Source organism: Monodon monoceros, unplaced genomic scaffold (assembly GCF_005190385.1).
Source record: "Monodon monoceros isolate NGI ecotype Baffin Bay Population unplaced genomic scaffold, NGI_Narwhal_1 Super_Scaffold_1, whole genome shotgun sequence".
NCBI lineage: Eukaryota > Metazoa > Chordata > Mammalia > Artiodactyla > Monodontidae > Monodon > Monodon monoceros.
This window is the reverse complement of record NW_021703765.1, coordinates 79,708,237-79,726,013: the sequence shown is the minus strand read 5'-3', so window position 1 is coordinate 79,726,013 and position 17,777 is coordinate 79,708,237. Positions and strand designations below refer to the sequence as shown.

At 48.1% G+C, this 17,777-nt stretch overlaps 1 protein-coding gene across 5 annotated transcripts in view; it reads right to left on the bottom strand.

Annotated features, from left to right (window-relative positions):
• Positions 1 to 17,777, bottom strand: part of MLXIP (MLX interacting protein) — a 58,391-nt gene that overhangs the window by 12,324 nt on the left and 28,290 nt on the right. For all 5 annotated transcript variants that reach the window (XR_003793071.1, XR_003793072.1, XM_029219920.1 and 2 more), the window contains exons 2-5: positions 3,431 to 3,537; positions 2,683 to 2,768; positions 826 to 915; positions 358 to 399 (exon numbers count right to left, since the gene is read on the bottom strand). Coding sequence is in view for 3 of the 5 variants with exons in the window: in XM_029219920.1 (XP_029075753.1) it covers positions 358 to 399; positions 826 to 915; positions 2,683 to 2,768; positions 3,431 to 3,537 (325 nt within the window). In the remaining 2 variants the exon portion in view is untranslated. The remainder of the gene's footprint in view (positions 1 to 357; positions 400 to 825; positions 916 to 2,682; positions 2,769 to 3,430; positions 3,538 to 17,777) is intronic.

Genomic DNA, 17,777 nt, shown 5'->3' with positions numbered 1-17,777 from the left:
TGCCACCGACGGGGGGGGGGGGGAGGACAAACCAAAGGGGCAAGAGTGACTCGGGGGTTCCCAGCACATCACATCAGGGAAATACGCTGTACTGTTTCACAGAGCAGCCAGGGTTCCCGTATAAGAGATGAGGCAAGGGGGTGGGGAACTGCAGGGAGAAACCCCCTCCAGCCCCCCAGCAGAGAACTGGCTCATTTCCTTCACATCCTTCACGTGAGGAGGGGGGGGGGCCCTCCTCTAGCCCCAGGGTGCACAGGGGCTACCTGCTGCTGCAGTGCTGGGCCACCCAAGTCACTGCTGTTTCTTGTCAAAGGGGGAGGTCCCATGAGAGTCCTCATGGCCCCCAAGCTCACACACCTGGGCCAGGCTGGAGAGGTCCTCATCCTTGTGCTGCTGGAGCTGCGGAGAAAGGACAGGGAGGACCAAGGTGGTCACTCAGGGCCCAGGCAGGGGACGAGGCCCTCGGCCTCTCCTTCCTGGAAGGGGCTAACCTCCAGAAACATCTAGGCCTTCTCTCTCTGGGAGGCGGGCGGGGAGAGGGATCCTGCCCCTGCCATCCCCAGGCCAACGCTGGACACAGATGAGATTCCCAGCCAGCGTTTGTGGAATAAAGAGCCCTGGCTCCTAGCTGGAGAAACTGAGAGCAAAGGGGTCACACGACCAAAGCAGGCCACCACTTGGGCTGGGCTAGAATGCTGGGCCAAGGAGAGGGGTGGCCAGCTCCGGGCCACAGCCTTGGGGGCCAATGTTCTGAATCCGGGCTCACTTCTTCCCTCCCCTACGGGGCTTCCTGAACGTGCTCTCTTCGGAGCCCGAGCCAGATACCCTTTTCTTGAAGTAGGTTCTCCACTTGTGATACTCCCGGATCACGATCTCAATGCGGCTTTTCCAGTACTTCCCTTCCGTGGTGATGGCCTGTGGGGAGACGCAGGGCAGAGTGAGCAGTGGCGCTGGAAGAGCCGCCCTGCCAAGAAGCAAGCGTCTGTCTCTGGAAGTCGGGTCCGGGCAATCCAGCTCCGAGAAGCAGGCTGCCTGCCTGCGGCTTCGTCCACAGAGTGCATCCCGCCTCTGCTGGGCCACGCCCGGCCTCTGAGTGAAGGGGAGCTTTCATTTCATGGCCCACGATAACCCAGGGGCCTTCGGGGGCCCAGGTCCTGGAGGCTGGACCGGAGCAGGGGTCAGACAGAGTGCCTGGCAGGGGAGAAGCACAGAGTTCCCGGCGCTGGAAGATCCTCCAGAGACCCAGGCTAGCTCTCAAATGCCCTTAGCCTCCGCCACGTTTCCAAAGGGTGAAAACAAACAGCCCGTCACAGAAGGTTCAGGTGGAAAGTGACCTCTAAGATACAGTTCAGCCTCTCCACTGTGCAGGGCGGGGAGCCCCTTCCACAGCAGCCTTGAAGACCTCTGGTGACGAGGCGTTCACGACGGCCTCCGAGAGCCCACCTCACTTTCAGATTCCTTTATTTTTTTTAATGGCTGGAAAATATTAAAGCAAGTCCCAGATATCCTATCATAAATCCCACATAATTTCACCCAAGAATACTTCACTGTGTGTTTCTGACACTGAAGAATGTTCACCGTGAATAATGCAATATTATTACCAGACCGAAAAAAGTGATATTGCTTAATACTAACACCAGATCATGTCCTATGGCTCCCAACTGTCTTTCATTAGGTTACCTTCCAAGTTTTCCCCTTTTCATGGTAACAGTGAGACATGCTTGGACAAAGCTAAAAAGATGCAGAAGAGTAAAAAGTGAAAGAAGAGTCTTTCCTCCTCCTCACTCTAATCCCACGAGGAAACAATTTCTGTATATCCTTCAAGACATTTCCTATGCATGTACAATCACACAGACACACGCTTTAAAAAATTAACCTGAAGATACTCCAATACTGTTGTGCAACTTGCTTTTTTATTCATTTACTATTTCTTCAACATCTTTCCCTCTCAGTATATAAAGATCTCGAGTTCATTCTTTAATAGTTAAAGATGTCTGCCTTGTAAGGAGTCAAAATCCCTCCCCGTGGGACATCCCTGGTGGCACAGTGGTTAAGAATCTGCCTGCCAACTCAGGGTCCATGGGTTCGAGCCCTGGTCCGGGAAGATCCCACATGCCGCGGAGCAACTAAGCCTGTGTGCCACAACTACTGAGCCTGTGCTCTAGAGGCTACGAGCCACAGCTACTGAGCCCGCGAGCCACAGCCACTGAAGCCCGCACACCTAGAGCCCGTGCTCCACAACGAGAGAAGCCACCGCAATGAGAAGCCCGCGCACTACAACGAAAAGAAGCCCCCACTCGCCGCAACTAGAGAAAGCCTGCGCACAGCAACAAAGACCCAACGCAGCCAAAAATAAATAAAAATTTAAAAAAAGAAAAAAAGATTCCCTCCCCGTTGACTTCCAGAGAAATACTGACATTAAAAGAAAGTAGAGGGTAAGTCCCAGTTGGAGGACCCCCTCAGTCCCTGGGTCAGCCCGGTCTGAGAAGGCGGGAGCCTCTGTGGGGTGTCAGAGGCCACCTGCCCTCCGCATCGCCATCGCTTCTCAGGGTCAAAACAGCTGCTAGGACAGCACAGCCCCAGCACCCTGTCCTGCGTCCTCCCTCTGCGGGACCCAGAGCCCTCGGTCCCACCCTTGTGAGTCACCTCCTCCCGAGTGAGGGCCCATCACATGCCAAGTACCTCTGGCCGCCGGTGCTCGTCCACTTCCACAGAGCCGTCCAGCGGAGTGACAAAGTGGCACACGGGGTTCTTGCGCTTCTCCAAATCTGGGCGGGGAGAGGGTGAGACAGCGTCACTGCGGCAGAGACCCCCGCAGGAGCTCCGCCTCTTCTGTTCACACCCCGCCCCTCGGGGGGACCCTTAAGGGTTCTTTCCTTCTCCTTCCCTTGGAAAATGAGATTTCAGGGAAATAAAGGGGTCCAGGTCCAAGGAAAAGAGTCTGGCAGTGATGTGTGGGCGAGAAAGGGAGTCTGGCTGATCAAGAGAAACACCAGCCTGAGCCTAGGGGACCCCGAGCACGCCGATCTCCTGTAGAAGTCACCAGACCCACCTGTACCCAAGCCAGCTGGACACAGGACGCGGCCTGGGCCGGCATCGTCTCAGACCTGCTGAAAACAGGAACTGTTCCCCGACTCTCCAAATGTCACCTCTCGGCTGTACACCCGTCCCTCCTCCTCTGCCTTTACAACACTGAGCACACTAGGTTGGGAGCAATCGGCCTACACTTCCGCCTCCTGCAGACGCTTGGCTGGGCCCCCAGTGCCGATGGCAATAAGGGTCCAGTTCACTCGGATTTGGACGCACACGGCCCGAAAGAGACTTCTGTTTGACACACAATGTTACAAGAGCAGGCTCCGGGGCCCCGAGGTGCAAAGGCCTCCTGGTGGCAGAACCTGGAGGGTCTCCGGCCCAGCCACGCGGCACTTACACTGCATGTACCATGCCCGCCAGATGGCATTGTTGAGCCGGATCTTGTCTCTCCACTGGAGCTTCAGGCCCTTGAAATTCTTCCACTTCGGAGACACCAACTTCCCACTGAAAGGTACAATGAAGAGGGGAAACTCAGTGGTTTCTCTGAAAATGGAATGAAATCACAAAGTGCCTCCCAATCCTTCCAGGCCTCAAAACTCTGGATTAACCCATGCAAGCCACAGGCTAGGCTTGACAGGGTACACAAGGCACTTTAGGATTTCTTCAAAGTGATACGGATGGGGTACAGGGGGCAATGGTGTTGGTATGGAGGAATCAGGATCGGCCATGGGTTGGTAACTGCTGGAGTGAGGTGATGCTACACGGGGTTCACTAACCTATTCTGTCTACTTTCGAATATCTTTAAAATTTTCCATAATTAAAAGTTAAAAATCTGCTGATTTTGCCTCATACGTGTATCAAATCATGACGTTGTACACCTTAAACTTAAACAACGTTATATGTCAATTTTATCTCAGTAAAGTTGGGGGAAGGAAAAAATAAATCTGCTGACCACCGAACGAAAGCCAGCCCGCTTGAACCTGGTCTCGGCCACCTCCTTTGCCACCAGTCCCCCTGAGGCACTTACAGTCCAGGCACACAAACGTCCCACTGGCCTCAGAAACTGCGGGGCCCTCTCCTGCCTCCAGGCCCCTGTGCTTGCGTTCCTCACTCTGCACAGACCTCCCTCCGCCCCTGGCCACCCACTCATCCTTCTAAATGATGCTCAAACATCATCCCCTCCGAGCCGGCACCGGCCTCTCCCAGGCTGCCGCCAATCCCTTCAGGACCCCTGAGCACTGTTCACACCTCAAAGACAGCACTCATCCACTCCCCGTGTAGCAATGTGTCCCCACACCTCCTGCCACTAGACTGCAGCTTCTCGAGGGGAGGGCCCTTCCGGCACCCCCATCTGAAGCACCCAGCACAGAACGTGGCACAGGGCAGGGGCTCGTGTAATAATTCTTCACTGAATGACTTAAAGGGCCCTTGCAAACAAAGCTAACGGCAGGCAAGGAATGCTGCCTGGTGGCACAGGCTTCTCAGATAGTTTAGTTTTTCAAGGGCTGTGCCAGGAGCCACCTTTGAGCAGCTGGCATAGGGCTTCCCCTCTTCAGATGGCTTGAGATGGGCAAGGCACGGTCACTGGTCCATACAAAGGCGGTTCTGTGGGTTCTACATCACTGCAGGCCACAGCCCTGCCCCTTCTCCAAACCCACTCAGAAATTCCATGTGACAAGCAGTCACAACATCTGGGGTCTTCAAAGACGCACTGCCTGAGAGATAAACATTCCCTGAACCCAAACACCTGGTTTATAAAGCAGAAGCCCCTGGCGGCGCACCTGGCAAACCTCATGCCCCCGCCGCAACTCAACCCAGCACTGGCCTAGGCTTTGGAAGAAGGCTGTGACCCACCCCCAGAGAAAACGTCACAGCAAGTCCTCTGAGAATCTGAGGGACAGACAGACAGAAGCCATCTCAGCTCAGAGGGTCAGGGGTTTCGAGCCCGTCACACGCCTTCCTCCTCCCACCTCTCCCCGGTCCAAAGGCACTTCCACCCCAGCTGTCACCTATGTTTAATAGCCAGCAGTCCAGTGTTTCTGAGCCTCTGTGGCACGACTGCGTACTGGCTGTGAACTTTCACAGTCACTTAATTTCTCTGACACACCAGTTTCCTGGGTAAAATTACAATAACACCATTGCCTCCAGAGTGTTTTAATAAGGATTAAATGTACACACACACACACGCACACGCACACGTTCTTAGACACACAGGACAGGTAAACCCTAAGGTAAAATGTAAAGGTAAGCTATTAATAACCACCTCAGTGATCTGGATTTAAGTTATTTTCCGAAGGCCTGGCTTTTAACACCTCCTGACTTGAAAAGTCCTCTCTTTCGTGTTTGCCACCACTGTCGTGGGGTGCCTCCTCCCCACAGGAAGAAAAGGTGACACCCACGGGACCCCTCTCGACACCAGCGAGCAGAGACCAGGGCAAAGGTCAGCCTTGACCCCCGCACAGCTGCAGAGCCACTCGCTTCCTCAGGGCCCGGAAGGCAGGCCTGGGTCCATCTACTCACTCGACAAGCGTTGAGGACCTACTGTGTGTCGTGCACACGCTAGGAGGGGAGGAAAAGGATGGGTGAGGCGGACGAGGTCCCGGCCCTCATGGAGCACATGAGCTGCTGAGGCATGAGTCCTGCCTACGTGCTGCGTGCCTCGAACAAGAGCAAAGGGCTGTGGGAACACAGTCGGCATAACTAACCCTGTCTGAGCAGTCACAAGAGGCGTTCTGGAGAAGGTAACATCTCAGCTGAGGCCCAGAGGATGAGGAAACTTCAGCTAAACCAAGGAAGGGCGGAAAGGCCTGTGCTGGTCCTTCTGCCTGGCTTGACGGCCCTCAGGACAGCAACACAGGTCCGGTCAAGGCCGTAGAAAACACCCAGAATGGCAGGAGCTGGGGGGAGGGGGAGGTGGGGGGATGCTTCTAGGCCAGTCTGGAGGGCAGAGTATACACCAGAGTATATTGGTCCCGCCTCTGGGCAAACCAACCCTCTTTCCCCTCCTCTGAAAGATCTTCCAGCAACCCACTGTCTAGCCAGGCAGGGCGTTCCTGCCTGTTCCAGAAGAAAACAAAACAAAACAGAAAACCCTCCCTACTTTTTCATTTCCTTAAGGGAGAACAAAACTTCTCTATAACTGACAGCTTCCTTATGCTGAAGGCCAGGATTCAAACACCACTTTCTCTGTGTGTCTAGCAGGACCAGAATCCTGACCCGGCGTCTGCCACCTGCAGACAGCTGCCGAGGACAGAAGCAGGAGAAGAGATGGGATGGAAAACGAGGACTCCTGTGGGGAGAAACTCTGGAGTCCTGCAACGTTCTGTTACTGTTTTTCTTTTGGCCGCACCGCACGGCATGTGGGATCTTAGTTCCCTGACCAGGGATCGAACCCGTGCCCCCTGCAGTGGAAGCGCGGAGTCCTAACCTCTGGACCGCCAGGGAAGTCCCCTGCAACATTCTGTTAAGGACTGACCACCGGGCTTAATATAAACCCACCCTTACTCCTGCTTTGTTACTTAAGACAAAGTGGCTGATGTGAGCATAGAGCATCTTCTCAGAGAAGTCAGGCAACAGCAACAGCTTCAATTACTTACCACGAAGGGGGTGGGAAGATTCAGAGAGAGATCAAACCCTGGAGGCTAGAAACCAAATCTGATAGGGTATAGTTTGGGTTTCTCATCTTCTTCCTCCTCAACTGCTGGGATGTTTCCCTCTTCCTTGATGTTTATTTCCAACTGCTATCACCCATCAACTGAGGCTTCTGTAATATCTCAACAGCCAACAGGCGGCGCTCAACCAACGCAAAGAAGTAAGTCTGCAACCAAAACCAAAACCTAAACTGCCCGCAGAGGTGGAGAGACGTTTCCTTACTGATGGGCTCCCTGGAGCCTTTGATGTGCTGATGTCACTGTCAATCTTCAACGGGGTGAGGAGACATTCCCTATACAGACATCCGAAGACAAGGACTGGGACCCTTTCTATGGAGGTACCCCAAGTCTAGTTTCCCACGGAACATACAGGAAAGCCTGCTCCGAAGAGTTCTAAAAGGGACCGTGCGGCTCCTTGGTGGAGCTCCCTTGAGCCGGACGCCCACAAAGCAACCATGATCGGATTCCTGCTCCCCTCAGCCCCGTCCCAGCTTCACTCGGCTTCCAGACACGGCTGATCGGGATACTTCTTAGTCTAACTCAGGGTTCTGCCATATTCCTTCTTTAAAGTGTTACCATTGGGACTTCCCTGGTGGTCCAGTGTTAGGACTTTGCCTTCCAATGCAGGGGGTGAGGGTTCAACCCCTGGTTGGGGAGCTAAGATCCCACATGGCTTGGGGCCAAAAAAACCAAAACATAAAACAGAAGCAGTATTGTAACAAATTCAACAAAGACTTGAAAAATGGTCCACATCAAAAAAATCTTTAAAATAAAATAAAGTGTTACCAGAAACACATTATCAAAATTTCTAAGACCACTGGCAAGATCTCCTCCAGCCTTGCCTCCCAACCCCACCTCCTTAAACGCCTGGGAACCCACACACACACCAGCTTCCTGATCAGAACAATGACCCTGATTCACCCCCCACTCTCCCAGTCTTACTCTGGGAAGGCCAGGGTCTGGGTCTGACTCATCCCAGCACAGTGCCTGGCATGTGGGAGGTGCGATTAAATATGGAATTACTGAGTACTAAACTTTTCCATAAAGAAAAACCTTCATCCCCACCCTGCCACTGCAGCCCTTCCTAGAAGACAGGTTCATGACACGGGCAGGAAGTCTACAGCACAACAAAAGTCTGTCTCAAAACTGCCATTGGGTGGAACGAGCAAACTGAATTCTTCAGAGGTCTGGCAAGAGACTGCTTTGGAATGAAAATTAAAATGCAAGCCTTGCACAGAGAGGAGCTGGAATTAAGAAGAACGGGGGAGAGTGAGACTGGGGCGGGAACTTGGGGTTCTGTTGGTCCCAGGTAGGATTAGGTCCCAGGTCCTAATTCCTGGCCAGACCATCTGTCCAAAAGAAAGCAGGCAACGGTTCTGGGGTCTACCGGTGTGGGGCCCAGACAGTGGTGGAGTCCTTTCATTTGGTCATGCAACCACATTTGCTTGTGAGGCAATACTTCTTCACCATTCCTGATGCTTCCTGGAAACCCACGGGCAAAACGTTCCAAGGCCTATACTACCCAAAGCACTATACATATTTAATGCAATACCTATCAAAATATCCATGACATTTTTCACAGAACTAGAACAAACAATCCTAAAATTTATATGGAACCATAAAAGACCCAGAATTGCCAAAGCAATCCTGAGGAAAAAGAACAAAGGAGGCATAACCGTCCCTGACTTCAGACAATACTACAAAGCTACAGTAATCAAAACAGCGTGGTATTGGCATAAAAACAGACATGTGGATCAATGGAACAGAATAGAGTGCCCAGAAATAGCCCATACACCTATGGACAATTAATCTTTGACAAAAGGAGGCAAGAATATACAATGGGGAAAAGACAGTCTCTTCAGCAAGTGCTGTTGGGAAAGTTGTACAGCCCCATGTAAATCAATGAAGCTAGAACACACCTTCACACCATACACAAAAATAAACTCACAATGCCTTAAAGACTTAAATATAAGACAAGACACCATAAAACTGCTAGAAGAGAGCACAGGCAAAACATTCTCTGACATAAATCATACCAGTGTTTTCCTAGGCCAGTCTCCCAAGGCAATAGAAATAAAAACAAAAATAAACAAATGGGACCTAATCAAACTTATAAGCTTTTGCACCACAAAGAAAACCATAAACAAAACAAAAAGACATCCTACAGGGCTTCCCTGGTGGTGCAGTGGTTGAGAGCCCGCGTGCCAATGAAGAGATACAGGTTCGTGCCCCGGGAAGATCCCACATGCCACGGAGCACCTGGTCCCGTGAGCCACGGCCGCTGAGCCTGTGCGTCCGAAGCCTGTGCTCCACAACGGGAGAGGCCACAACAGTGAGAGGCCCGCGTACCGAAAAAAAAAAAAAAAGACATCCTACAGACTGAGAGAAAATATTTGCAAATGATGTGACTGACAAGGGCTTAATTTCTAAAATATATAAACAGCTCCTACAATTCAATAACAAAAAAACAAACAACCCAATCGAAAAATGGACAGAAGACCTAAACAGACATTTCTCCAAAGAAGACATACAGATGGCCAACAGGCACATGAAAAGATGCTCATCTTCGTTAATTATTAGAGAAATGCAAATCAAAACTGCAATGAGGTACGACCTCACACCAGTCAGAATGGTCATCATTAAAAAGTCTACAAATAATAAATGCTGGAGGGGGTGTGGAGAAAAGGGAACCCTCTTACACTGTTGGTGGGAATGTAAATTGGTGCAGCCACTATGTAAAACAGTATGGAGGTTCCTCAAAAAACTAAGAGTAGAACTACCATATGATCCTGCAATCCCACTCCTGGGCATACACTCAGACAAAACTATAATTCGAATAGATACTTACTGGACTTCCCTGGTGGCGCAGTGGTTAAGAATCCGCCTGCCAATGCAGGGGACACGGGTTCGAGCCGGTCCAGGAAGATCCCACATGCCGCAGAGCAACTAAGCCCATGCGCCACAACTGCTGAGCCTGCGCTCTAGAGCCCGCGAGCTACAACTGCTGAGCCCACGTGCCACAACTATTGAAGCCCGCGTGCCTAGAGCCCGTGCACCACAACAAGAGAAGCCACCGCAATGAGAAGCCCACGCACCGCAACGAAGAGTAGCCCCTGCTCGCCGCAACTAGAGAAAGCCCACGGGCAGCAATGAAGACCCAATGGAGCCAAAAATAAAATAAATAAATTTTTAAAATAATAATAAAATAAAACAAACAAACAAAAACATTCCTAGGCCTGTCTCCCCCTTACTCCCTCCCAGCTAGGTGGAGTGGGTGAGCTACGGAGTGTGGAAAGCAGCACTGACATGGGGGGCCAGGCCCTTCTCCTTTCCTCTTGTGGGAAAGCTGCTCACTGAGGGCCCAGGCCCCTCCTGTTCTGCTCCTACAGAGAGAGCCTGGGGTCAGGAACGCCTCTCTTAGTCCTGGGCTGCCTGGAAAGACAGTCTGGGGTTCCCTTATAAGCCACATCCTCAGCTTGATCAACAATACGGAGAATAATTTAGCCAGCATCTGCTGAATCTTTTTTGTTGTGTAAAATACATGTAACATAAAAGTTACTATTTTGACCATTTAAAAATGTACATCAGTGGCACTCAGTACGTTCACAATGCTGTGCAGCCAGAGCTGCTACCTGGCTTCAGTGCTGTTTTCATCACCCCCAAAGGAAGCCCTGCACCTACTAGCGGTCTTTCCCCCTGGCCTCTGGCAACTACCAATCTACTTTCTGTTTCTATGGATTTCTTTCTTCTGGACATTTCACATAAACAGAATGATAAAATATGTGGCCTTTTATGTCTGGCTTCTTTAACGTAGCACAATAGTTTCAAGGGTCATCCACATTGTAGCATGTATCAGTACTTCCTTTTTATGGCTGAATCATATTCCACTGGATGGCGAGACATTTTGTTTATTCTTTCATCTGCTGATGGACACTTGGGTTGTTGGACGTTTTGGCCACTGTGAAGAGTGCTGGTGTGAACTGACTCCAGTTTTATTTCCCAATCGGCCCAGAATTCTGGTTAAGGGAGAGAGGTCTGATCATTACACTGGCACTGGGGACATGATGATGGGCAAAAACAACTGTGACCTTTGTTGGACGGCAAGCGGGCAACTGTCTATCAACATTTCAAAGGCACATCCCTCTGACTCACGATTCCACTGTTAGGAGTTGAGTCTGTAGACGCATTTGCACGTGGGCACAAAGTCATAAATAGAAGACATTAAACTGCAGTACTGTTTGTGGGAGCAGAAAGCTGGGAACAACACCCATTTATATGTGCTGATGTACGGGCAAGATCTGCAAGATGTATTCAGTGAGAAAGAAAAACAAGGTGAAAGATATACAGGATGGCCACCATTTGTATTTGCAGCAGGGAGATATGCACACAGACACACACACACACACACACACACACACACACACACACACAGGAAGGGAGGGAGAAGGAGGGAGGAAGACAACCAGTCACTCTCAGGAAAGATACACAAGAAACAGGTAACAGTGAAGCAGTGATTTCCCGTTGGAGAGCTGAATCGCAGAATTAAGGGGGCTCAGTCAGAGAGTTAGTTTTCACTGTTTACCATTTTTTTAGTGTTTAAATATAACACAGGAATGTATTATTTTTTCAAAATAAACAAGGGAAAAAGACCAGGTATAGTCCAAGACCTTATAGGGCTTCTAGTTAATTGGGGAAGGAAATTAATCACATGAGCAGATATAAAACTTGTATACAAGTCAGTTTTGTGCACCAGATCCAAATATGAGGATAATAGCTAATAAGTGGTTTCTTTAATGAGTGACTGGATGAATAATGCTCAGACTGGTCTCTCTATTCCAGGACTCCGATTCTTTTTCTTCAAAAGAGCGGTCTCTATTGGCTTTCCCTGGGATCTGGGCCTGGTTCCACAGGCTGCTAGGAGCCAAAACTAACAGGCTCCAGACAGACAAAGGTTCATTGAGGAGCCATGGCGTGGGGAGCGGCCCTGCGAGCGGCATGGCAGGAGGAGGGCACCGTGTTCAATGGAACCGCCCTGGAGCCACGGGCCCTCCGCCCTGGGCCACCTGCCCAAGCAGAGTCTCCACCCGGAGAAAGCCTGTGAGGTTTTCAGGCCCTGCTCCCACGCCCAGGCGTGGGTCCTCTCACCTGCACCCCAAATTCATCCTCCTCCTGGGTCACTTGGCATCTTGTTTTCTTTTTTAACATTCAAAGAAAGTCGTATTGGAGAAGCAGGATCAGAGGGCGCTGGCAGCAAGGCAGGAATATGGGCTCCCAAGGTCCTCATTCCAGGTCTGTCCTGCTGACAAGGGGTGTGTGCATGTGGTTTGTGTGTGGGGCATGCATGTGTGTGTGTGTGGTATGTATGGTGTGTGCGTGAGACAGTGCGTGTGTGGGTGTGCTAGTGTGTCTAGGTGTGTGTCTGCTCACATGTGTGAGCATGTTTGTGAGGACTGTGATTGTCTGTTTTGTGTAAAAAGCAGGGAGTAATCACTTATATGACCATCAAAAATTAGAGCACCATGACGGAGTTGAAAGAGGCAAAATCGGGCTAGCTGCAGCGGTGACCCCCTTTGCCCTGACTGTGAAGGACAGTGACATGTGTCCCTGCTGGGAGTGCTCCCTCCCGTGTCCCAGCCTCCCACCTGGGGACAGACACCGCCATGCTTACACCATTCCCAAGCAAATGAGGAAAGAGAGTGGTGGTGGGAAAGAGAGTGGCGCTGGGCTGGTGACAACGGGAGCTGTCAGAGCCCCGCCTTTGGTAAAAAGGGTGCCGATGTCCCCTCCCCGACAGGAGAGCTGGGGACCACAGGAGGCGTGAAAGGACTGGGCCTGGTGCAGGATAAGTGCTGCCCAAATCTGGGGCATGTTGCTGAACACTGAAGTTGAGTCTTGGGCATGTTCCTGAGTGTTAAAGCCTAGAGTTTCCTGTCCGATTCGAGCCACCACTGGCCTTTCAGGCAGGAGCAGGGATGCTGGACAGGGCACCAGTTAAAGCCATAACCATATGTCTATTTGCCAGGAGAGTAAACTTGAATGCAGAACCCAGGGTGTTCCCGACTCCTCTAGACTGAGCATGGGGCCAGAACTACAACGGGAAAAAGTGGTGTCTCACTTCAACTGCATCACTTGTTAATAAAATACTTTTAAAAATCTGCATATTAGCTATGTGTCTCTTTCACTTTATGAGCTATCTGTGCCCTCTGTCTTCTAAAAAACTTTTTATTTTGAAATAATTATACACTCACAGGAAGTAAAAAAAAAATAGTACAAAGCGTCCCATGGACCCTTTGCCCAGCCTTCCCCGGTGGTGGCACCTTCTCTAGATGTAGCACAACCTCAAAACCAGGAAACCAGCTTTGGGAACGTTGTTACTTAGATGACAGATCTTATTCAGTTTTCATCATCCGTTGAAGTGTCAGTTGTTTTTTTCTTGCTATTTTATATTGGTAATACTATAATATTAATGATATTAACGCTTTGTGATATTTCTGCCAATGTTTCCCCTAGGTTTTGGTTTTTACTTCTTTTTATAGCATGTCTTTGAATAAGTAGGTTATATTTTTGTGTAGTCATATCTACTGGTCTTTAGAATTTCTTTTATTGCTTCCCTGCCTGCCCACCCACCCTATCCAGAGATTTACTTTTCATTTTAATCTCTTTTTTAGCCTTTTTAGTCTTATCTGATTTTTAAATAAATTATATACTCACATTGAAAGAAAATTCAAACAACACAGAACAGTACAAAGAACAAAAGCAAAGTCACCTGCAATTCCACCACCTAGAGATCACTATTGTTTAAATTTTGGTGATAACATTGTGTAGTGAAGAAATAACCTTATTCAAAGAGAAGCCTAGCCCTTGCCCTCATCTCCTGAGGGGTAACCTCTAGGCCGCTGGAATGTCCTGCCCAACAGGAGTATCTGCGTTTGCCTGGGGCTTTGGCCACAGGACAACCTCACTATGTAATTACAATGGGGGCTCTGGAGCAGGGGGTGTCAGTTCCAATCTCCAGAGGAACCCATGACTAAAGGTATCAGCCATCTCTGGAGGGTCTGGAGACTAGAGGCCAGCCACACAGACAGTGATCCGGCCCCCATAGAAACTCTGAAGACCAAAGACTCAGGTGAGCTTCCCTGGTTGACAGCATCACACATCGTGGCCGGAGGGAGGTAACGCCGTCCACTGGGAGAGGACAACCAGATGCACCACATTTGGACCCCTCTTGGACTCTGCCCTACGCATGGCTTCCCTTGGCTGATTTAATCTGAATCTGGTCCCTGAGATAAACTGTAAGCATGAACATAACAGTGTTCAGTGAGTTCTGTGAGTCCTTCTAGCAATTACAGAACCTGAGGATGGTTTTGGGAACTTGCAATTGGTGTTAGAAGTGAGGGAAGTCTTGGGAAATTCCCCGGCAGCCCAGTGGTTAGGACTCCACGCTTTCATGCCGTGGGCCCAGGTTCAATCCCAGGTCGGGGAACTAAGATCCCACGAGCTGCGACACATGGCCAAAAAAAAAAAAAGGGAGTTGTGGACTACTCTCTGCCACTTTGTAGTTGGCCCTAAATCCTTACAATATATATTTATTAGATTATGTATATATGTGTGTATTTGTTCAGATTAAAACATATGAAAAAAGTATTTAACTATATGGAATTATTTTGTTTTATAATTCACTTACAGGTCATGGACATATTATAGTTATATACAGCTTTTATTGGTTACAAAATATTCCATTCTATACATTTATCACAATCTACTTAACCACTTTTCAATAAATAGGATTCGTTTATATTAATGGACATACATTGTTTCTGTTTTTCACTATTATAAACATACTGCTTTGATGACCATACTGCTACTTACATTTTTGTGCAACTGCACGACTGTTTCTGTGAGATAAATTCCTAGAAATTGGAAAGCTGAATCAGAGGGTATTTGTACATTTATAATTTTGTAATAGTCAAAGAATCTTTCAAGGTTTATACTAATTTACACTCCTAATAGCAGTGAATAGTACCTACTTCCCCAAACAATTACTCAAATTAAAGATTTTTTTTTTTTGATGTGGACCATTTTTAAAGTCTTTATTGAATTTGTTACAATATTGCTTCTGTTTTATGTTTTGGTTTTTTGGTCCTGAGGCATGTGGGATCTCAGCTCCCTGACCAGAGATCCAACCCGCACCCCTTGCATTGGAAGGCGAAGTCTCAACCCCTGAACCACCAGGGAAGTCCCAGTGTCTGCTAATCTTACAAACAAAAATTTAGATCACTAATTTTTAGTTCCCACTTATTAGTATTTTTTATGTTTATTGGCCATTGGATTTTTTAATGTTAACTGTCTGCATGTCTTCTGCTCGATTTCTGTTGTTTGAAAGCTCTTAATTTGGTGGAAATGTCTGTCACACACATGGCAGAGTTAATGTGTCCGTCTTGACTATTTATCTTTGCCTCGACTATTTCTGATGTGCTTTGTTTTGCTTTTTTACTCTACTTAGCTTTTTAATGTATGGTGAGTTTTTGTTGTTATTGTTTTAGTTGACATTGTTCATTAATGCAATCAAAATTTTAAAGTCCTTTCTTTTATGTTTCTATCTTTTGTGTCATAATTAAAAGGGCTTTTCCATCCCAAGACTGTGAAAACACTTATCTATGTTTTCTTCTAGTTCTTTCATAGCTTCACCTTTTACATCCTTTGCTCCATCTGAAAGTTGTTTTGGTTTCATGAAGATACTGGGATCCTGCTTCAGTCAATGGTTCCTACCTATTTATTCACTCAGTAATTCATCCTTCCCCTGTTAGACTAAAAAATCATCGCCATCATACACCACATTCTCATATATAATACCTGGGACCACTTCTGAGCACCCCAGTTCTTTTGGTGTTTTGTGCCTATGTTTTAAATGGTTTTACTTTTTACATTTAACTCTGACTCATCTGGGGGAAAAATCAATTTAGTTCTTTATACAGCTCACCAAAATAAATTCCGAAAGGCTATCTGATTATCTCATCTTCCCTCACTAATTTATGACACTTCCATTAACATATATTAAATTATAATGTACACTAGGGTCTGTTCTGGGGCCTCATATCACTGATTCGTGTCGAATCCTGTCTCAGTATTACAGTGATTTAATAACTATAAATCTGTGATACACTTTACTACCTAGGTAGTGTTAGTCCCCAGCATTTAAAAAAAATTTTATTTATTTATTTTGGCTGCCCCGGCTCTTAGTTGCAGCATGCAGACTTCTTAGTTGAGGCATGAGGACTTCTTAGTTGTGGCACGTGGACTTCTTAGCTGTGGCATGTGAACTCTTAATTGTGGCATGCATGTGGGATCTAGTTCCCTGACCAGGGATCGAACCCAGGCCCCCTGCACTGGGAGCGTGGAGTCTTACCCACTGGGCCACCAGGGAAGTCCCTGGCCCCATCATTTTTTAAAACAAATTTTAGAATCTTTGCCTATTTATTCCTCCATGTTCCAACTTTACAATCATGTTGTCAAATCTCAAAAGAAAACTATTTTGGCATTTTGATTGGAGTTGCACTTAACAAATACGCTACACAGTGTGTGTCCACCACTGACCATTCCAGCTGGGTCATCTCCATCCTAGACTGGCCTATGTTTCTCTACTTATTCGAACAACTTAACCTATTTAAAAATAGGTTTTTTTAAAAATAGGTTTTTTAAAAAACCTGAAGCTGTCTTCTGTAATTTTCTTCATAAACATCCTTCGCATTTCTAATCATAATACGCAGAATAATGTCAAAAGAAAGTTTAAAAAGTGAAGCCAGCAAAACAAAACAAAATCACATAGTTACACACCCAAACACAAGCACTATTCACACTTTATTGTATTCAGCACAGCACCTGCAGCTGATATGGTAACTGCCACCCTCACCCGGATCAAAGTGGCCAACCCACAGATATAAGTGAGAGGTTTCTATTATATTCAGTACCAGGAATAACCAACTACCTGCAAAGAATACAGCCTTTCCCTAGCACTTTCATCCACGTACAGGAAAAGGTAATTAATAGGTTCAAGTATTCACCAAGGTTAAGATTTTTATGTAAAGAGTGGAAGAACTCCACCCCATCTCGGACACCTGGTGTAAAGAGGAAGTAAATTAACAGAGGTCTCCGGCCAGAGTACACACCTGGAGTCAAGAAACTGGCTGCCAGAGATATAACAGAAATAGATCACGCTTGCAAATGTTTCTGAGTTCCTAGGAAGACTGGCAAGAAACAACTTTGTTAGTATCACCATTATTAGCCATTTTTGAGGCACCGCCAGCTACATAACCTACTTAAAAGGCAGAGAAATCTGAAGCTGTCTGATGCATTTCAAAGGATAAGGTAACATCCTCCGGGTAGCCAAGACCTATAAATAGGCTTTAAAAAGCATTGGGTCCTTTTTTAAAAGTCAACGTTGGCTATTAGAAAAAACCCATGGAATCTGTTCTTTATTGAATTTGAAACTTCAAACCTTTGACAATAACTTTGACAACGTAACTAGGATCACAGTGACACTACGGATAAATTAACTGAAGTTGCTCTGGGTACACCTAACAAATTCTAACCTTTCTGGGGCCAGAAGCTGAAGCCAATCGTTATTTCTCTGTAGTACCTACCATAATGCCCTGTGTAAAACAGTGCTTAACACCAGAAACGGGTTGATGGTAAGAACTGGAACGTTTTCAGGCTGCACATGGGCTATACACAGCATGAATACTGTAGCCAGATTAATCTGGCTCAAACACCACTTTCTTCGTGACACTACCCTGATTCATCCACCCAAATCTGTTACCTAGGACTGTCCTAGGTGCAGAGCAGTGAACAAAGCCAAGTCCCTAGCCTCGTGGAGCTTATATGCTCCGGAGGATGACAGACAGGCAGGCGACCACAGGCCTGCGGTGTTCGGAGGTCCTCAGTGGTATGGGGCAAAAGCTAGGGGAGGGGGAGCCGGGAGGCAGGGTGTACACGGGTCCCCGCCAAACTCCGCCAGGCTTCCTCTTTGGGCTCCTCCCCTCCTGCCTGCCCCCCCCCGCCCCACCCACCCAGGAGGCCAGAATGACCTGGACAACC